Genomic DNA, 21,936 nt, shown 5'->3' with positions numbered 1-21,936 from the left:
AGAGGAGCTGGCTTCCATTAGACCTTGTGCCTCAGTATATGCTCATTGTAACATATCAGCATGCTAAATGACAGGCTCACAAACATACACACACACACAGGCGCCCTGAGTTTGAGCAAACTCCAGGAGACCGTGAAGGACAGGGAGCCTGGCAAACTGAAATCCATGAGGCTGCAAAAAGGCAGACATGGACACAACTTAGTGACTAAACTACAGCAACAGACTTTGAGCCTCAGTAACACATCAGCACACTAAATGATGACACGCACAGTCACCACGACAGTTCTAAGTTCAACCTTAGAGACCAAAAGGTGAGTAGTAGTCCAATTCATGGATATCCCTGCCCATTCCCCTGAAGCAGCTGGAATAATCCTCCCACTCATTATCCTTTGAAATTACTCAGCCCGTTAAAAACTAACCACACAATATTTCAGGGCCTCTCACCTTCTAAAATGGCCCACACTCTGTGGAGTGTTTCTGTCTAAATAAATCCTCTCCTTACCTATTACTTTGTCTCTCACTAAATTCTTTCTGCAATGAGACATCAAGAACCTGACCTTTATTAAGTCCTGAGACCAGGCATGTGTTGTTGTTGCTGCTGTTGCTCAGTTGCTGTCATGTCCGACTCTTCGCAACCCCATAAACTGCAACATGCCACGGTTAACTCATGTCCAGAGTCAGTAAAGCCATTCAACCATCTCATTTTCTGTCACCCTCCTTCCCTCAACTTTCCCAGCATCAGCGACTTTCCCAATGAGTCGGCTCTTCACATCAGGTGGCCAAAGTAATGGCGCTTCAGCTTCAGCATCAGTCCTTCCAGTGAATATTCAGGGTTGATTTCCTTTAGGATTGACTGGCTTGATCTCCTTGCTCTCCAGTTCAGTCAGTCACTCAGTCGTGTCCACCTTTTTGCAAGCCCATGGACTGCAGCATGCCAGGTTTTCCTGTCCATCACCAACTCCTGGAGCTTACTCAAACTCATGTCCATCCAGTCGGTGATGCCATCCAACCATCTCATCCTCTGTCGTCCCCTTCGCCTCCTGCCTTCAATCTTTCCCAGCATCAGGGTCTTTTCCAGTGAGTCAGTTCTTCACATCAGTTGGCTAAAGTATTGGAGCTTCAGCTCCTGCATCAGTCCTTCCAATGAATAGTCAGGTTGATTTACTGGTTTGATCTCCTTGCAGTCCAAGAGACTCTCAAGAGTCTTCTCCAACACCACAGTTCAAAAGAATCAATTCTTCAGTGCTCAGCTTTATTCATGGTCCAACTCTCACATCCGTACATGACTGCTTGCTGTCCAAGGGACTCACAATTCAAAAGCATCGATTCTTCATCATTCAGCCTTCTTTATGGTCTAACTCTTACATTCATACATGACTTCTAGAAAAACCATAACTTTGACTAGACGGACCTTTGTCAGCAAAGTGATGTCTCTGCTTTTTAATACACTGTTTAGGCTTGTCATAACTTTTCTTTCAGGGAGCAAGCATCTTTTAGCTTCATGACTGCAGTCACCATCCACAGTGATTTTGGAACCCAAGAAAATAAAATCTTCCACTGTCTCCACTTTACCCCCATCTATTTTCCATGAAGTGATGGGACTGGATGCCATGATTTTAGTTTTTTTAGTTAAAAAACCATGGGTTCAAGTCACAATCTGAGTTACATGGTTTCAAGAGGACTCAACAGGACCTTATGTCACACATGGTTCTTCCAGCTTCATCACAGTCATTGGGAAGACCATCTGTACTGGTCTATCCAGAGAAGAAACAAATTTGTCGCACCTTTAGGACAGGATATGGTTTTGCAAACTGGAGCAAGGCTCGCATGGAAAACTTAGGAACTTAGTTCCTCCCATAAGAACTGGGAGTTGGGGGTGATATCTTCCTGGATATTTGTATTTCAAAAGATGGCTGCCAGGTCCTGGAGGAAACTTTCCAGAGTTGTGAGGCTGGCAGAGATTGTTTAGCCATTATACAGATGTACATACATTTGACTGACCTGGGTTCAATCGCTGGGTTGGGAAGATCCCCTGGAGAAGGGAACAGCAACCCACTCCAGTATTCTGGCCTGGAGAATTCCATGGACAGAGGAGGCTGGAAGGCTACAGTCCATGGGGCTGCAAAGAGTCAGACAGGACTGAGTGACTTTCATTTTCACATATATTTGAAAAGGACAAAGAATGAAATTTTGAAAGAAAAAGGAGGAGGTCCTCTTTCCTTATTTTCCACAAGGAGAATTGTCTCTTATTTTTCATTTGTAACTGCCTTACACAATACTTTGGCCACTTCATGCGAAGAGTTGACTCATTGGAAAAGACTCTGATGCTAGGAGGGACTGGGGGCAGGAGGAAAAGGGAACAACAGAGGATGAGATGGCTGGATGGCATCACTGACTCGATGGACATGAATTTGAGTGAATTCCGGGAGTTGGTGATGGACAGGGAGGCCTGGCATGCTGCGATTCATGGGATCACAAAGAGTCAGACATGACTGAGAGACTGAACTGAACTTACACAATGCTAGGGGTAGTTTGCTCCACAGTCCCCAGAGGGTGTGGCTCTATGATACCATGTGATGCCATGGTGAGCAACAATAAATCCATCAGATGTTTCACATTTACTGTAAAAAACAAATTTTGGATGATTATTCAACCTTGAAAAGGAAAGAAACTGTGACACATGTTACAACGTGGATGAGCCCTGGGAACATTATGCTAAGTGAAATAAGCCACATACAAAAGGACAGATACTGTGTGATTCCACTTGTGTGAAGTACCTAGGGTAATCACATCCAGTGAGACAGAAAATAGAATAGTGGTTACCAAGGGCTGGGGGGAGGGAGTAAGGAGTTGTTTAACGGATATAGTTTCAGTTGGAGATATGAAAACGTTCTGGAGATGGATGGTGGTAATGGCTGCACAACAATGTGACTATATTTAATACCATTGGACAACACACTTAAAAATAGTTAAAATGGTAAAATGTATACATTGTGAAATATATGTGTGTGTATACACATATATGGGGCTTAAGGTGGCGCTAGTGGTAAAGAACCCACCTGCCAATGCAGGAGATGCAAGAGATGTGGGTTTGATCCGTGGGTTGGGAAGGTTCCCTATAAGAGGGCACGGCAACCCACTCCAGTATTCTTTTTTTTTTTTTAATAGATCTGGAAACCCTTTTTTAAAACATATTTATTTATTTGGCTGCACCAGGTCTTAGTTGTGGCATGTGGGATCTAGTTCCCTGACCAGGGATCAAACCTGGATCCCCTGCATTGGGAGCATGGAGTCTTAACCACTGGACCACCAGGGAATCTCCCACACCAGTATTCTGGCCCGGAGAATCCTCATGGACAGAGGATTCTGTTGGACTACATTCCAAAGGATCACAAAAGAGTTGGACACAACTGAAGTGACTTACCATGCATACATATATATGTGTGTGTGTATAAAATAAGTATATAAACTGTATCACCACCACACATGTCAAGAATGCATCTCCCCCATAGCCCAAGCTCAGCTCTTTGCACTTATAGTCAACATTGGTGAACAGGGTTGGGGTAGGGAAAAGCAGCATTTCTCCTTATGTCCATAACCATCCAGGCATTTTACCATTTGATTTCTACTTCTAGACACCTTCCCAAGTGGGAAGTCTGAGTCAGCTGGTTTTGGTTGTTGCTGTTTTCCCTTATCAGTAATCAATATGAGAAGAAGAAAACATTTGTACACCTAACCGCATTGACACGTCTCATGGGTTCTATTTCCTGCCCCTACCCATACGTTTGCCATGGATCTTGACTTATACTTCATTTTCAAGCCCCATATACATGACCATGGCTTTCAAAACACGATCTGCAGCAGCAGTATTTGGCAGTGTTTTTTGTTGTTGATTGTTTTCTTGCTCTACCTGCCAACATTGGGTTTATCCTCCCTGAGAGGTTCCTGGGGATACGTGTGTGCTCACTGGCTCAGTCGTGTCTGACTCTTTGTGACCCCATGGACCATAGCCTTCTAGGCTCCTCTGTCCATGGGATTTTTTCAGGTAAGAATACTGGAGTGTGTTGCCATTTCCTCCTCCAGAGGATCTTCCCAATCCAGGGATCAAATCCGAGTCTGCTGTGTCTCCTGCATTGGCAGGCAGATTCTTTACCACTGTGCTACCTGGGTAGCCCTCCTGGGGATATAAGAATACATATAACTGATTCACGTTGTTGTTGTACAGCAGAAACTAACACAAGTTTGTAAAGCAATTATACGCTAATCAAAAATTTTTGTTTAAATTTAAAAAAAGAGAGGTTCCTGCAAGTGATGTGTAAATGGAACTTTGGATAAGATAAATCATAATTTACAGTTTTTCTAAAGAAATGCTGTGTAGTGCATCAACTGTCCTCTCTTTCGGTGCCAGGCCTCTACACGCAGTAAGAAGCGCATCTTACATCACCCCCAGCACACACCTCCCTGTTCACAACTGACACAAACAGTTCATGAAAACAGGAATGCATTCTCAATTGCTTTCTTCATGTCTTCTGTAAAAATGCTGGTTACGACCCACTGAAGTTGACTTCATGACTCATAATGAGTCTCAGCCCACAGTTTGAAAACACTATACCAGTTTCGTGTTTTATCAATCCAGATGTTTTGTTTTGCATGTGGTGCTTGTGGCTTAACTGCCTACTCGGCACATTCTTCGTAATGGAGACGAGCTAGTCCCCAGGCTAGGAGAAGCAGAGACTCTTCCAGACTCTGTGAGGGAAAGTCAAAAAGGAAAATTCAATTCAGCTCGATGCTTCCATGGCCACCGTTGGGGACTGACAGATGCCAGGTCTTCTTAGAGATTAACCTTTGTTTTGGGGTAGATTTTGAGGGGGGAAGGAAACTTTTTTTTTCAGCTTTGAAAGAAATAAAAGATAGTGCTAAGTCGTGTCTGACTCTTTCGACCTATGGACTGTAGCTAGCCTGGCTCCTCTGTCCATGGGATTTTCCAAGTGGGTTGCCATTTCCTTCTCCAGGGGATCTTCCCAATTTAGTTTTTCAGTCTTCTCTTTGGATCACCTCCTTTCGCTCAGTGACGCCTCAGCAAAGGTTATTCAAGCCCACAAAACAATTAAATGACTCAAAACCCAGGTCTGTAGTCCCCTTTAACTTCTTGTCCTTCAACTAGCCAGCCCCACCCCAGGCAAACAGGGGACACCAGGAAAAATGGGGGTTGGGGCCGCCCAAGAGAAGGCGAGCAGGAAAAAGAAACAGGGCGGCTCAGTAGGTGTTGGCTGATACAGCTGGCTAGTCCTTTTCGTTCGGGCTGTGATGGATGACATGGGATGCTCCACGCTCAGAGGAAAGTTGACTTAGCGTGGCGGGTGTGGCCAGGACCTCACCCCGCGCCGCGCTTTGTACCCAGTGGCAGCTCCTCCGGATGGCGGGGGAGGGGGAGACGGAGGGAAGGTTTACACTTTCCTTTCGGTTTCTCGAGCCACTAAACCTGACACCTGGGGACAGAACTACAGTTCCCACCGCACCTCGAGGCAGGAGGAAGAAGGGGCACGGAGGGCCAAAAGGAAAAGCAGGAGAAAGAGCAAACACCTGCTGGCAGACGTGAGCAACAGGTGAGCAACAGGTGGACGTTGCGGGGTGGAGGGTTTTGCAGGGGGTGGACGTGGCTCTTCTCTCCTTGCAGGGCGTGTGAAGGGGGCTTGTGCGGAAAGCCTGAGGACTTACTGGGGGAGGCGGCTGAGGTCAGGGCAGAAGTCAGATTTCAGCTCACATGACAGTGGTTAGACACCGGAAGTAGAATGGCTTTCTTTATTTGAAAAGCCAGAGGGGGAAAAAGTGGTTTGGCTGTTTCTCTTTTTTGCTGGATCAGGCAGCCACAGGAGCTTCAGGGAACCTCCTTCATTCATTTAAAGCTTAGGGTTTTTAAGTATAGATTTTAATTTGTGTGATGATACAGACTTGTCATGTTCTATGACTTTTGAGAAGACCAGAAAATAAAACTGGGAGAAATGAGGAAGGATGTCATGCTGCTGCTGCCGCTAAGTCGCTTCAGTCGTGTCCGACTCTGTGTAACCCCATAGACGGCAGCCCACCAGGTTCCCCCATCCCTGGGATTCTCCAGGCAAGAATTCTCCAGGGAGAAATGAGGAAGGGTGTCATAGACAGGGACAATTTGCAGCACATCAAATTTAGTTATCAAACAGATAAGCTTTCATGTATTCTTATGAGACATTTGATGAGGAGACGCAACACAATTGAAGAACAGTCAAAGGGTCTGGGATATCTGCTTCAAGGGGACCTGCTTGCTGCTCCAAATGTCTGCTGGGCTGTCATGTGGAGTAAGAATCCTGGCGTAGCATGAGGGTCCACGGTTAGAAACCTCAAGGACATAGATTTCAACCCTACATAAGAGCTGTGCACACAAAATTGATTTTTGTCAGGAGGTAGTGAGCTCCTTGTGATCTGAGATATGGAAGTGTGGATGGATGTTTAAGCAGAGATGCTGAGGGCAAGAATAAAGTTTCAGGTGGTTGACCGTACTGGTTGATGCTTCCCAAACCTGGCTGCTTATCAAAATCACCTGGGAGTGTGTGTGCATGTTTTTACATCTATTTAGCAGATCTGAGATGGGCTCCGGAATATATATGTATATATCAGTTCAGTTCAGTTCAGTCGCTCAGTCATGTCCAACTCTTCGCGACCCCATGAATCGCAGCACACCAGGCCTCCCTGTCCATCACCAACTCCCGGAGTTCACTCAAACTCACGTCCATCGAGTCAGCGATGCCATCCAGCCATCTCATCCTCTGCTCTCCCCTTCTCCTCCTGCCCCCAATCCCTCCCAGCATCAGAGTCTTTTCCAATGAGTCAACTCTTTGCATGAGGTGGCCAAAGTACTGGAGTTTCAGCTTCAGCATCATTCCTTCCAAAGAAATCCCAGGGTTGATCTCCTTCAGAATGGACTGGTTGGATCTCCTTGCAGTCCAAGGGACTCTCAAGAGTCTTCTCCAACACCACAGTTCAAAAGCATCAATTCTTCGGCGTTCAGCTTTCTTCACAGTCCAACTCTCACATCCATACATGACCACTGGAAAAACCATAGCCTTGACTAGACGGATCTTATATACATATATTTTTAAAATTCTTTTATTATTTATTTATTTTTGGCTGTGCTGGATCTTCGTTACTGCATGCAGGCCTTCTTTAGTTGCAGTAAGCAGGGGCTATTCTCTAGCTGCAATGCTCGGGGTTTTCCTTGCGGTGGTTTCTCCTGTTGCAGAGTACAGGCTCCAGACACACGGGCTTCAGTAGTTACAGCACGTGAGCTTAGTTGCTCGAGGTATGTGGGATCCTCCAGGACCAGGGATCAAACCTGTGTCTCCTGCATTGGCAGGCAGATTCTTTACCACTGAGCCACAGGGAGGTCCCTGTATATTTAATTATTTAATTACCTTCCCAGGAAATTCTGATAGTCAGTTAGGGAGACACTGTCATAAGAAACTTTTTTTCCAGCCTGTGGCAGAATACAGCACAAACATTCGAACCACTGGGCTTTTCATTTGTTTGTTTCTTTTGTTTTGTTTGGCTACGCTGCACAGCCTGTGGGATTCTGGTTCCCAGAACAAGGATGGAACCCAAGGCCTGGGCAGTGAAAGTGCAAAGTCCTGACCACTGGACCACCAGGGAATTCCCCACACTTTTCATTTTGAGTACTCTCAAAATCATAGTTTCCCAGACAAGAAAAGCCTTTCTGAAACTGACTTCTCTGTCAAGCACCCTTGGCGTTTGTTGCTGGTTGCCTGGACATTCAGACTTCCAGTAGTCTGTCTTCCTCCCGTGTGACATGGAGACAGGCTGAGAGCCAGGCCCGCCTTCCGCAACTGATGCTGTTCAGTTGCTCAGTCGTGTCCAACTCTTTGCGACCCCATGGACTACAGCATGGGTCTGCAGTGTCCTTCACTATCTCCCAGAGTTTGCTCAAATTCATGTCCATTGAGTCGGTGATGCCATCCAGCCATTTCATCCTCTGTCACCCCCTTCTCCTGCCCTCAATCTTTCCCAGCATCAGGGTCTTTTCCAGTGAGTCGGCTCTTCATATCAGGTGGCCAAAGTATTGGAGCTTCAGCATCGGTCTTTCCAATGAATATTCAGAGTCGATTTCCTTTAGGAACCGGTCAGTCCACCTGATAAGTGGCAGGTAAAACACACCTGCCGAGCCAGGCCACAAGGTGTGTGGGATCTTAGTTCCCAGACCAGGGATCAAACCCTCGCCCCCTGCAGTGGAAGCACTGAAAGCGCGGAGTCTTAACCACCGGACCACCAGCGAAGTCCAGTCAATGCTACCATCTGAGAGTGGGCCCAGACCGTAGAACCCCTTCATTCCAAGGCCACTCCTAAAGTACTATCAACTCACCTAGGACAGGTGGGGTTTGTGGGGGCGGCTCCCTCTTACCTGACCAGTAGTTAATGTCCTTCTCCTCCCACAAGGATGTCTGTGCTAGGAAAGCAGTGACCTTCCTCTGTCTTGTGCCGTCCTGAATCCTGAGTGCCAAGAATAGTTCGTGGCCGCCAGTAGCTGTTCACTAAAGATAGGCTAAATTCCTTCTTTTCTTCCTTGATCCTAGGTGGCAAGAGCCATGCAATTCTCCAGCTCAGCCAGGGCAGCGGATGAGAACTTTGACTATTTGTTCAAGATTATCCTCATCGGGGATTCCAACGTGGGCAAGACGTGTGTTGTGCAGCATTTCAAGTCCGGGGTCTACATGGAGGCACAGCAGAACACGATCGGGGTCGACTTCACTGTGCGTGCCCTGGAGATTGACGGCAAGAAAGTGAAGGTCAGAGGGGCGCAGGGGTGGGACCGCCTCTTTTACCCACAGACTCTGACTCAGAAACACAGGCCTGAGGAATAAAAGATGTAAATATAAAATATGAAATCATAAAAATACCAGGAAAAAAAACACATGGGAGTATTTACTTTTCTCACTGAGGAAGGGGAAAATCAGGCTTAAAATTAAGACAAGAGCCCACAAGCCATAAAGGAAAATATTGCTCCATCTAACGCTTATATCTAAAGGTCAAATTTATATTCTTCTATATAATCATATAAAGGTCAAACTTCTACACACTCAAAAATACCATGAACAAAGTCAAAAGCTGAATGACAAACCAGAAAGAAACATTTGCAAATATGGAACTCACAGAAGGCTAATTTCTTTGACATGAAAAGAACTCTGATAAGGGAATTCCCTGGCAGTCCAGTGGTTAGGACTCCATGCTTCCCCTGTAGGGGGCATGGGCTCAGTCCCTGGTCATGGAACTAGGATCCTGCATGCCACGCAGCAAAGCTCTGATAAATATCAAAGAAAAGACCAACAACTAAACACAATAAGTGGGCAATTCACAGATATGACAAAACTACTACTTCATAATTTTTATGCAAACTGGCTCATACATTTATGCAAAGAAGTAAAGGTACCCACTGTGTCTTATAATTAAAGCAACGAAATTAACACTGAGATACCTTTTACCCATTTGATTAAAAAGGATCAAAAAGAAAAAAAAAAGGATCAAAAATTGTTGGTGATGATGTAATAAATGGGTTTTGCTTGGGATCCTTATTAAACACAATAGTAGAAAGATATTTTGGAACCATTTAGGAAAATTTAATCTGGTCTGAATATTAGATCATACTAAGGAGTTATTGAAAAGTTTATTAGCAGTGATAATGGTGTTATGGTTATGAAAGACAATGTCCATTTATTAAGGAAGTATGTAAGTAGGCATTGCTAAATCGCTTCAGTCGTGTCCGACTCTGTGTGATCCCATAGACGGCAGCCCACCAGGCTCCGCCATCCCTGGGATTCTCCAGGCAAGAACACTGGAGTGGGTTGCCATTTCCTTCTCCAATGCATGAAAGTGAAAAGTGAAAGTGAAGTCGCTCAGTCGTGTCCGACCGTCAGCAACCCCATGGACTGCAGCCTACCAGGCTCCTCCGTCCATGGGATTTTCCAGGCAAGAGTACTGGAGTGGGGTGCCATTGCCTTCTCCAGTAAGTAGGCATGAAATGACACAAAGTCTGGGATTCTCTTCAAAATAATATTTCAAATAAATCAACAGAAAGGGCTCCATGAAGCAAGAGTGGGAAAATCTTGATAATTATATGGTTATGTGAGGGTTCAATGTTTTATTTTCTCTAGTTGTGTGTATCTTTGAAAACTTTCTTTAAAAAATAAACTTTATAAATAATGTGAGAGTATGAAAAAAAAAAACAGGTACTGGGGCTCCCCTGGTGGCACAGTGGGAATCTGCCTGTCAATGCAGGAGACATGGGTTCGATCCCTGGTCTCGGAGGATCCCATATGCCCCAGAGCAACAAAGCCTGTGTGCCACAATTATTGAGCCTGTGCTCTAGAGCCCGGAAACCACAACTATCGAAGCCCAAGTGCCCTAGAGCCCGTGCTTTGGAACAAGAGAAGCCACCTCAAGGAGAAACCCGCACACGGCAACTAGAGCATAGCCCCCACTCATCACAACTAGAGGAAACCTGCGCAGCAGTGAAGACCCAACGTGGCCAAAAATAAATAAATAAATAAAATTTAAAAAAATTTTTTAAACCTAAAAGAAAAAATAAGTACCTTCAAACACTTTTGGAGGGAATATAAATTTGTACCACTGCCTGGGTTGTTCATTTGGAAGGTAGTATTATGAGGACAAGGGCTTCCCTGGTGGCTCAGTGGTAAAGAATCTGCCTGCCAATGCAGGAGATGCAAGAAACCTGGGTTTGATTCTTGGGTCAGGAAGATTCTCTAGAGGAGGAAATGGCAACCCACTCCAGTATTCTTGCCTGGGAAATCCCATAGACAGAGGAGCTGTCGGGCTACAGTCCATGGGGTCACATTGTTGTACACGACTAAACAATAATTATGGGCACACTTCTAAACATAGAACTTCTAAACCATAGACTGAGTGGTCCTTCAAAATCAAAGCAGTTTAGCCAGTGCCCTCACCTTTACCGGGGTCAAAAAACAAATCCAAAATCTAGACAAGGAGATGAGTGTGCTGGAAAGGCAAAGAACACCACATCCTAGTACCCTGGATCCACCTCTCAGGCTGAAGGGTCCCTTAGGTGATGACTCCCAACCTGAAAGCACATCCAGATGACACTGGGGAGCCTCTGAAAAAAGCAGACTCTTGGGCCCCACCCCAGACCTCGTGAGTCTGCATCTCTAGAAGTGAGACACAGGAAACAACTTAGGTGAGCATCAGACACGGGAACTCCTCATGCAGACCCCCTTGCCCGACCTTCTGCAGATGCAGGTGTGGGACACCGCCGGCCAGGAACGTTTCCGGACCATCACCCAGAGCTACTACCGCAGCGCCCATGCGGCCATCATCGCCTACGACCTCACCCGGCGGTCCACGTTCGAGTCTGTTCCTCACTGGATTCACGAGATAGAGAAATACGGAGCAGCGAACTTGGTCATCATGCTGATTGGTATGTGGATTTCAAGGCATTTCTCTTTCCTTTACGCCGCATGCTCAGCTTTTTCCGAGTTTCCAATGACAGTGGAACAGGAAGTCATAACAGCACACGTGGAGGCTAGGACCTCAGAAAACATCTGGGCCAGAAATTCCAATCAGGTTCGCTTGAGCATGATAGTGGGGGTGGCGTGAATTTGTTAAGAATACAGATTCCTTGGCAGTCCAGTGGTTGAGACTCTGCACTCTTAATGCAGGGCACACTCATTGAATCCCTGGGTGGGGAACTAGATGGCACGTGTTGCACTGCGAGGCCTAAAAAAAAAAAAAAAAAAAAAAGAATATAGACTCCAAGACCCCACCCTAGAGTTTCTCATTGCAAAAACCCGAGACATATAGATGAAGGTGCACCCTGGCTGATTCAACACACATATTTGCAGACTACACAGCAAATACTCTGTAGTGTGAGTTTCATAGCTTCAGATGGCTCTTAATCCCTTGAGCCACTCAGATGACTATGACTGACAACACTCTTGAATGACTTCTCACACTTTCGAAGATCCTAAACAAATCTTAAAAACAAGTTCACATCAAAATTAACATCAACTTCAACTACACTAAGTGAACTCGCAGCTTGGAATAGGTGCAGTCCCATTGTATATTCGCAAATGGGTAACTTCCCAGGCGGTGCAGTGGTGAAGAATCTGCCTACCAATGCAGGAGACGCAAGACAGTGAGTTCAATCCCTAAGTCAAGAAGATCCCCTAGTGTAGGAAATGGCAACCCACTCCAGTATTTTTGCCTGGAAAATCCCATGGACAGGGGAGCCTGGTGGGCTACAGTCCATGGGGTTGCAACAAGTCGGATGTGACGGAGCACAACATACTGTCAGTTCCCTACAGCATTAGCTTTGCAAGCAGCGCACCACCCCTCCTGAGGACACTACTGTCTACCAGGTGGCTCGTTCATTTTGGCAACCTGGTTTAGTTTTCACTACTCAAAGTGTGGCCTGCAGACCAGCAGCAGCAGCAGCATCACCGGGTTTTTGTTTGTTGTATTAAGACTTATTTTTTCAGAACAGTTTAAAGTTCTTAGCAAAACTGAGAGGAAGATACAGAGATTTCCCATATGTCCCCTGTACCCACACATGCATGTGCTGTGCTAGTCACTCAGTCATGTCCGACTCTTGATTCTTTGTGACCCCACAGACTGTAGTCCGCCAGGCTCCTCTGTCCATGGGGATTCTCCAGGTAAGAATATTGGAGTGGGTTCCCATGCTGTCCTCCAGGGGATCTTCCCAACCCAGGGATTGAACCCAGGTCTCCTGCAGTGCAGGCAGATTCTTTACCATCAGAGCCACCAGGAAGCCCCATGAATACTGGAATGGGTAGCCTATTCCTTCTCCAGGGGATCTTCTCGACCCAGGAATTGAACCAGGGTCTCCTGCATTGCAGGAGGATTCTTTACCAGCTGAGCTACCAGGGAAGTCCCCACACATGCATAGCCCCTCCCATGTCAATGTCCCCTAACAATGTGGTACATTTGTTACAAAGAATGACCCTACATGGACACATCATAATCATCTAAAGTCCATAGTTTAAATTATGAATCATTCTTGGTGTTGTGCTTTCTATGGATTTGGATAAGTATATGATGACAAGTATTCATCATGAAGATATCACAGAGTGTATTTCCACTTCCCTAAAAATCTATAGCATCCGCATCACTTTGGGGTTTGTTACAAATGCCCCATCTCAGGCCTTACCCCAGATCTACTGGATGAATTGATCCTAGAGAGATTCTTGTGCAAATTAAAGTCTGCAGAGCAAAGGTCTAGACAGCTGCTGTGGGACTAAGAAAGAGCTACCCATTGATAAGCATATCCTAGCTCTGTGCTAAGTTACCCTCTGAACCTTAGCTTCCTCATCTATAACATTTGATCAATATTCACTGGGGTTGTAAAGATTTAGTGAGAAAAAGTGTATGCATTGCTTGACAGTGCCTGGCACATAGTAAGTGTGTCATAAAGGGTGGGATTTCCTTCTAGAAGTATGTTTGAGGGAACACACTCATCAATGTCCCTTAAATAATTGAGGGGGGGCTTATGGTGAGGGTACAAGTCCCTGGGACCTAGGAAAAGTCAGCAACCAAACTCACTGAGAGGAGAAGCCACAATGGAGCCAGGCCACCCTCCTCTCAGGCTGGGATCGATGAACCAGGCTCCTCCACTGTCTGTGCTCTTTGCAACCCCATGGACTGTAGGCCACCAGGCTCCTCTGTCCATGGAATTCTTCAGGCAAGAATACTGGAGCGCGTTGCCATTTCCTACTCCAAGGGATCTTCCCGACCCAGGGATCGAACCCATGTCTTCTGTCTTGGCAGGGGGATTCTTTACCACTGAGCCACCTGGCAAGCTTCCTCCACTATTGTGCATCTATCTCCTCTCTCAGAGCTGCTTCTTACATGTGGGGTGGGGTGTGGGCTGGCCACTCTCTCTCACCCTGAGCCCTCCCTCTTGGGTTCCTCCAGGCATCATCCCCAGCCTGCTCCTGCCACAAAATCCCTCATTCTCTCATACCCTCTAGCTCACATTCCTCAGAAAGGAAACCCCATTGTCCCATTCCTTCTTTTCACGTCAAAGCCAGGCCAGGTTGCTGGCCAGCCTCTGGGCAGGTGGACCTGGGGTAAGGTGCTCACCCTGGACCTCCGCTGATGGGACACATCGCTGGCACACTCAGTCCATTTAGTATTATCATCCAGACTCCAGAAAGGACTTGTTATTCTAGAACCACTCTTCCCCTGTCTTTGCTGCTCTAAGTCATAGTCTAGCTTTGGCCACCTGATGCAAAGAGCCAACTCACTGGAAAAGACCCTGATGCTGGGAAAGATTGAGGGCAGGAGGAGAAGGGGACGACAGAGGATGAGATGGTTGGATGGCATCATTGACTCAATGGATGTGAGTTTGAGTAAACTCTGGGAGATAGTGAAGGACAGGGGAGCCTGGCGTGCTGTGGTCCATGGGGTCGCAGAGAGTCTGACACGACTGACTGACAGAACAACAACAACTAGCCCCTGTTGTATGCACAGCCTTGAGGAGAATGCTGCTTTGTAACTCATTCTGCTTCTTGTAACTTAATCAAAGTCACTCCAAGAGCCTCAACAGGGCTCATCCCTTCCTGCTGCGTCAGATCAGAAGCCCCTAATCCACGGCCAGCCAAAGAAAACGTGCCTCAAATTTAGTCCCCTCCTTTTTTCAGAGGGATGGTGTCTTTCCCCACATGCCTGAAACCAGGAAAGAGAGATTAGTGAGGCCAGGTGGCCTCCACACAGAGGACCACTTGTCTCTTTGGGGAAGAATGTCTCTTCTTTTTACTTCTCAGCCAAAGGTCCCCTTTGGAACCAGAAACTTTTTTGATTTGACTTCTGATCTATTGGACACTTCTAAAGGCACTTATTCTGTGTTTACACAAATTAACACGGATCCTTCCCCACCCACCTCCAAAAGGCCTAGATTTCTTTCTCAATAACCACTTCTTCGAAGCACCAGGGAGGACACTGGCCGAGGTCTCTGACACCTTTCATGATAGTTTCTCCTGACCTGTGGGAACAAGGAGGGTTGGTAAGAAGAGGTAATAACAGGTGACATGTACTAAACTCCACTCTGAATCCGCTGAGTCCCTTCATTTAACCCTCACAACCATCCAAAGAAGCAGAGACCACCATCCTCGTTTCCCAGCTGAGGAAATCGAAGCCTCTGGAGATTGAATATGGTGCTAAGTAACTGGGTCAAGGTACTTACTGATGGGTGAGGCAGGGTTTGAACTAGAGCCTCCACGGGGTCAGTTCCTTTCCAAACACTTTCCAGCAGTTGGTCAGGCTAACAGTCACCCAGGGTCCCCTGAAGCTCTGGTTGAAGCAGTGTCTCATCCACTCTAGTGCCTGAACTTTGCAGTCAAACAGATTTGGGTTCAAATCTCCCTCTCTGTCCTGCCTGTCTGAACTTGGGTTCATCCCTTTCTCTGAATTTTGACTTTCTCATCTATAAAGCTAGCACCTGCTTCAAAGGTATGGTTGAATTGAAAGGATTAAATAAAGGAACACATAAAGCACTTAGCACAGTGCTGAGACCTCAACCCAGGGAAACTGTCCTGCCCTGCTGAATGAGAGGCTCCGAGGGTACCCCCCCCCCGCCCCCCGCACCCCCGGCCAATGACAGAGCTGAGCAGGCAGGGAAGGAAACCCCACCAACGGCAGTTTCCAGGGAATGAAGCTTAGGTGCGAATCCCATGCATCTCACCGAGGGGAACCACGCAGTTCTAATCTCACTGGAGGTTTCCCCAGGAAGGTGGGCTGTATCCTTTAAATTCGCAGGCTTCCCGGAATATCTTGGAGCAGAAGAACCTCGAAAGCTGCCCTGCAAAGCCACCCTGCCTGGGCCAGTTCCCTTCTGCACCTCCCTCGCCTCCCTTGCTGGCCCCGCCCCTTAGGCCCCACCCTCCTGTCCCGCCCCCTATGACCCCGCCCTCCTTGTCCCGCCCATATGGCCCCGCCCTTCACCCCCCTTCCCTCCTCTGCAGAAACAGGTGGGGCAGAGGAGGGGAACAGATGCCAAGATGTGGGGGGATTTCTGGGAATCTCACAACTGTTTCTTGGTCATTTACTCCCTCGTGTGTCTGTTGTAACAACCGTCTCTGCCCTCACTTCTTAACTGGTTCCAGAAACGCCCCCAGAGATGATCTCAGTGTCCCCGGTGTTCCGGTTTGTGACGCATCCAACCCCGAGGGCTGACACGAGGGGTCTTGCTGTTGTTTTCTGTCAGTGGCCTCCTCGCCTTAATCTGGGATAGTCAGCGGTGTCATTCCCTCACAGAGGTGTCCCTGCCCTTCCACCACAGTTCCCATTCCATCTCCACGGTTCTTCACACAAAGGAGTCTTTCTCTCCCAAAAGTTTACCCCAGCCCCTCGAGGCCACGTCACCACTGTACAAAAGTCAAAGAGACGGTTGTGCGTTAGCTGTCGTGTTCCTTCAGCTCCAGCCGTTCACAGGGAGGCCAGCTCCTCAGTCTCCGTTTAAACCCTCGGCGTACTACCTCATCGCGAATTTCTGAACACCGTTCTTAAGACGCCCTGCTCTCCCCCTGAAGACTGCTGCTTTGCATCTTTTTCTGCTTCCCATTTGCTCTGTTTCTCTAACTTCTTAACTCTTCTTACTCCCTCAGTGTAACGGTTGAGGGTAAAGCGCCTGCCTGAAATGCAGGAGATTGGGTTTCAATTCCTGGGTCGGGAAGATCCCCTGGAGAAGGAAATGGCAACCCCCTCCAGTACTCTTGCCTGGAAAATCCCATGGACGGAGGAACCTGGTAGGCTACAGTCCCTGGGGTCACAAAGAGTCAGAGAGGACTGAGAGACTTCACTTTCACTTTCTTCCTTTCCTAGGTTAGGTGGATGTTCTGTCTCCTATCTTTCTTTGGCATCTGCTGAACTAATATGTTCTTTTTAATTCCACCTTTTAAAAAACCAGAGGAAGTTACTCCCCGGAATATCTGCTTCTCTCTCACTCCCAGGGAACAAGTGTGACCTGTGGGAAAAACGCCACGTTCTCTTTGAGGATGCCTGCATCCTGGCTGAGAAATACGGCCTCCTGGCTGTTCTGGAGACATCTGCCAAGGAGTCCAAGAACATCGACGAGGTCTTCGTGCTGATGGCTAGAGAGCTGATGGCCCGCCACAGCCTGCCCTTGTACGGGGAGGGCGCCCCGGGCAGCCTCCCGCTGGAGTCCACTCCAGTCCTCATGGCCCCGGCCCCGAGGGAGAAGAATCAGTGCACCTGCTGAGAGGGTTCCCCAGGCAGGTCACACCCAGCAGAGGCCACCTCTGAAACCAAGGGCAGCTGCTGGCCTCGAGTCTGCTGAGTAACCGGACTTGCCTCTGTTTCTACTCCTTCCTGCCTGGGGTGGGGGTCAGGGGGGCGCCCTTTGGCCTCAGTTCACACCAGAGGAGGGGACACTGATTCTGACAACAGAGGACACCCCTGTTTCTCTTGACTTTTCCTAGGACTCGAGGCCCAGGGGTGGCAGGACAAGATTTGTTCTTTTTTTCCCTTTCTGTGCATCTTTCCCCTTCTGTCTCCCCAGCCCTCCAGCTGTTTTCTACTGAACTTTGCCTCTCGTTTGGAGAAGTGAGCAGTGAAGGAAAGAAGAAGAGAGGATTATCGAGAGGATGTTTGGAACATTCCAGAGTGGTTTAAAACAGTGTGGACACAGGAGGATGGGGGAACAGCCTGCCATGATGACCAGATGTTGTTAACTTTTGCTTCCTGACATTCACACTTTGAGGCTTAGTTTGGGGAGCAAAGCCTTTTGAGCTGAAGACCATAAATACTGTCTTGCCAAATGGTCAGGAGCCATGTGATGGAGAGAGAAGTGGATTTCACTTTATCCTAGTTGGGCTGATTGAACCAGACTCCTAGGATGTAGGAGATGCATATGATTTCTTTCTAAAACACCCAGTTGTCTGCAGGATCAAATATTAGTTCTGAATTGAAATTAAATTGGCTCATAGACATGTATCAAACCAATACTAACCTCACTGTGTGGCTGGGGCAAGCCATGTACCCTGTGGAACCTGTAAGTCATAAACCTCGTTTTTTCAAAGCTCCCCAAGGGTTGTTGCTGAGGATGTCTTGCAATCCTAATAAGAACTACAAGGGCTGGTCCAGCCACAAAACTAGTTCTAAAAGGGGAAATGTCTATGAGGGGCTCACCCAGGGTCCAGGTGAGGGTTCCCAGGCATTTCAAACCTTAGCATCACTATCCATAGGCTGAGACCAGATCTAAACAAACAGCTACTAGCCACGTATGACGACTAAACACTTAAAATGTGGTGAATTTGAATTTGAGATGAGCTGAGTGTAAAATATATACCAGATTTTTCTAAATTGCTAGTTAATTTGTTTTTAATTGGAGGATAATTGCTTTACAAGATTGTGTTGTTTTCTGCCATACATCAACATGAATCGGCCATAGGTATATGTCCCCTCCCTCTTGAACCTCTCTCCCACTTCTCACCCCATATATAGCAGATTTTGAAGACAGTACAAAAAAAAAATGTAAACTATCTTCCTAATAAATTTTATATTGATTATATGTTAAAATGATAGTTTAGATTTTCTAGGTTAAATAAAATATATATTAACATTTCAACTGTTTCTTTTTACTTTTTTTAATATGACAACTAGAAATTTTAAATTACATGTGCGGCTCACACCATCTAGCCATTGGACTGTATAATAGAGCAACACTTCTCTAAGTGGGGTTCCCCAACCACACCTTTGAGAGTGGCCAGGGGATGTTTATCTCTGATTCCTGACACCCAAGGCTGACCCACTGAATCAGAATCTTTTCAGAAACCCACACTTCACCAAGCTTGCCAGGTGATTCTCCCCACACAAAATCTTGAGAACTGCTACTATACAGAGGGTAGGTGAGGGTGGGAGTGAGCCAACGGAGAATTAATTACATCTTAGTTCACATCAATATGTATTTATTGTGGAAACGAAACAACCTACCTTTTGGAAACAGGGAGGAAATCTATTATAAGCCAGAAGGAACAAATGCATCAAAGCAGACTAACCTTTTTAACATACATACTCTCCTTCTAAAGAAAGGGCTGGACTTCCCTGGTGGTCTGGTGGTTAAGAATCCGCCTGTCAATGCAGGGACACGGGTTTGATCTCTGGTATGGGAGGATTCCACATGGTTCAGGGTAACTGAACCTGTGCGCCACAACTACTGAGGCCACATGGCCGCGCTCCGCAACCAGAAAACCCACCACAGTGAGAAGCCCACACCCCACAACTAGAGGAAGCCTGTGCACAGCAACAAAGACCCACTGCAGCCAAAAATAACTTTTAAAAAGGAAAGGGTTATGTGAAGCAGGAGTTCACAAGGCAGATCAGCAATATACCTATACCAAACCACTGAGCAATTTTCAGAAGAGACAGTGAGCAGGCAGTCATTAAGAAGAAGAAGGAAAACTGAGTGGATCAGGGGAAAGTGGGCAGAGAAGAAAGAGGCTGAGCGGGCTATGAGGTGAAGGGTTCACACCACTCCTCCTTCATTTATCTGTATATCAGTCTTAGCCAACACTCGAAAACCTCATCAGCTTCTAGGATGATGCATTCTGCGGGTTATCTGGAATTAAATACTCCTACCAACAGGTTTATATATGTGAGAACAAGTTCATCCGAACACCAGCAACCTGTAATTAGCCAGTGTGGGCTCTGTTGAAATGATGGTGCTGGGACAGAAGGGTTGGAAGTGGAGCAGCTTTCCTGGCTGAGGGCACACAGAGGTCTGCTTTAAAAACTTCAGTTCAATCACTCAGTCATGCCAACTCTTTGCGACCCCATGGACTGCAGCACGCCAGGCCTCCCTGTCCATCACCAACTCCTGGAGCTTACTCAAACTCATGTCCATTGAATGGGTGATGCCATCCAACCATCTCATCCTCTGTCATCCCTTTCTCCTCCCACCTTCAATGTTTCCCAGCATCAGGGTCTTTTCCACTGAGTCAGTTCTTTGCATCAGGTGGCCAAAGTATTGTAGCTCCAGCTTCAGCATCAGTCCTTCCAATGAACACTCAGGCCTGATTTCCTTTAGGATGGACTGGTTGGATCTCCTTGCAGTCCAAGGGACTCTCAAGAGTCTTCTTCAACACCACAGTTCAAAAGCATCAATTCTTCGGTGCTCAGCTTTCTTTACAGTCCAACTCTCTCATCCGTACAGGACTACTGGAAAAACCATAGCTTAGACTAGATGGACCTCTGTTGGCAAAGTAATGTCTCTGCTTTTGAATATGCTGTCTAGGTTGGTCATAGCTTTTCTTCCAAGGAGCAAGTGTCTTTTAATTTCATGGCTGCAGTCACCATCTGCAGTGATTTTGGAGCCCAAAAAAGTAAAGTCTGACACTGTTTCCATTGTTTCCCCATCTATTTGCCATGAAGTGATGGGACCAGAAGCCATGATCTTAGTTTTTTGAATGTTGAGTTTTAAGCCAACTTTTTCACTCTCCTCTTTCATCAAGAGGCTCTTTAGTTTTTCTTCACTTTCTGCCATAAGGGTAGTGTCATCTGCATATCTGAGGTTATTGATATTTTTCCCAGCAATCTTGATTCCAGCTTGTGCTTCATCCAGCCCAGCATTCGCATGATGTACTCTACATATAAGTTAAATAAGCAGGGTGACAATATACAGACTTGACGTACTCCTTTCCCATGGAACCAGTCTGTTGTTCCATGTCCATTTCTAACTGTTGCTTCTTGACCTGCACACAGATTTCGCAGGAGACACATCACCTGGTCTGGTATTCCCATCTCTTGAAGAATTGTCCACAGTTTGTTGTGATCCACACAGTCTAAGGCTTTGGCGTAATCAATAAAGCAGATGTTTTTCTGGAACTCTCTTGCTTTTTCGATGATCCAGCGGATGTTGGCAATTTGATCTCTGGTTCCTCTGCCTTTTCTGAATACAGCTTGAACATCTGAAAGTTCGCTGTTCACGTACTGTTGAAGCCTGGCTTGGAGGACTGAGCAGCACATTGCTAGCTGTGTGAGATGAGTGCAATTGTGCGGTAGTTTGAACATTCTTTGGCATTGCCTTTCTTTGGAAAGAGGTGCAGGCTTTTCTGAAGCTCAGCACAGGCTTGCAGGGCACTAGAAGCTCATCAGGTGAGTTCTGCTTTAGAGCTCTGGTGAAGGAAGGCTCTGCGTTGACTGACTGCTGGTGATTTTCTCACGTCCGCAAAACTGTATGGTTGTTAACAAGTGAGTTATATGAAATTAAGTTCCAAAGGGACATTTTGAAAGAATAAAAAGATTATGAATGCCTCTATTTCGTCTGCCAGTGTCAAGTACATTTCCTTGTATAAGTACATTTTTCAGTTAATATTTCATTTTTGGGGGATTTCCCTGGTGGTCCAGTGGCTAAGACTCTGGGCTCCCAATGTAGGGGGCCCAGGTTTGATTCCTGGTCTGGGAATTAGATCCCACCTGCCACAACTAAGACCCAGTGCAGCCAAATAAATAAATAAATAATTCACTGTTGCAACTTCCCTGACAGACCAGTGGTTAAGGCTTCATGTTTCTACTGGAGGGGGCACAGGTTCGATTCCTGGTGGGGGAACTAAGATTCCACATGCTGCAGGGCATGGCCAAAAATTTTCAAAACCAATATAAATAAAATTTGAAAATTTTATTGTTCATAGATTATTCCTAAATCTCTTCCCCTCTCTATTACTAAAACGGTCTACTAATAGTAACAGTAATAGTACTACTATGGTAATAATAATGGCAAACACATTACTATGCAATTACTATATGCCTGACACTGTACCAAATTTTTTATTTTTTTATTTTTTTGGCAGCTCGGCTTGGAGGATCTTAGTTCCCCAACCAGGGATGGTA

The 21,936-nt window shown here is 46.5% G+C and overlaps 1 protein-coding gene and 1 long non-coding RNA gene across 2 annotated transcripts; one reads left to right on the top strand and one right to left on the bottom strand.

Moving 5' to 3' along the window:
- The first annotated feature begins 3,137 nt into the window (after positions 1–3,137).
- Positions 3,138–18,640, top strand: RAB19 (RAB19, member RAS oncogene family). The gene is made up of 4 exons (XM_005899755.3): positions 3,138–5,606; positions 8,619–8,831; positions 11,308–11,491; positions 17,040–18,640. Exons 2-4 carry the CDS (start codon positions 8,631–8,633, stop codon positions 17,306–17,308), a joined length of 654 nt encoding a protein of 217 aa, XP_005899817.1. The 5' UTR covers positions 3,138–5,606; positions 8,619–8,630; the 3' UTR covers positions 17,309–18,640.
- Positions 11,599–15,907, bottom strand: LOC138987598 (uncharacterized). The gene is made up of 3 exons (XR_011463946.1): positions 15,773–15,907; positions 14,972–15,073; positions 11,599–11,790 (listed from the first exon to the last, which is right to left on the bottom strand). It is a non-coding gene; the product is annotated as an uncharacterized lncRNA (long non-coding RNA).
- Positions 18,641–21,936: the final 3,296 nt, after the last annotated feature.

This window comes from Bos mutus, chromosome 4, assembly GCF_027580195.1.
Source record: "Bos mutus isolate GX-2022 chromosome 4, NWIPB_WYAK_1.1, whole genome shotgun sequence".
In the NCBI taxonomy this organism is placed as follows: Eukaryota; Metazoa; Chordata; class Mammalia; order Artiodactyla; family Bovidae; genus Bos; species Bos mutus.
This window is presented reverse-complemented; position numbering and strand designations above follow the sequence as displayed.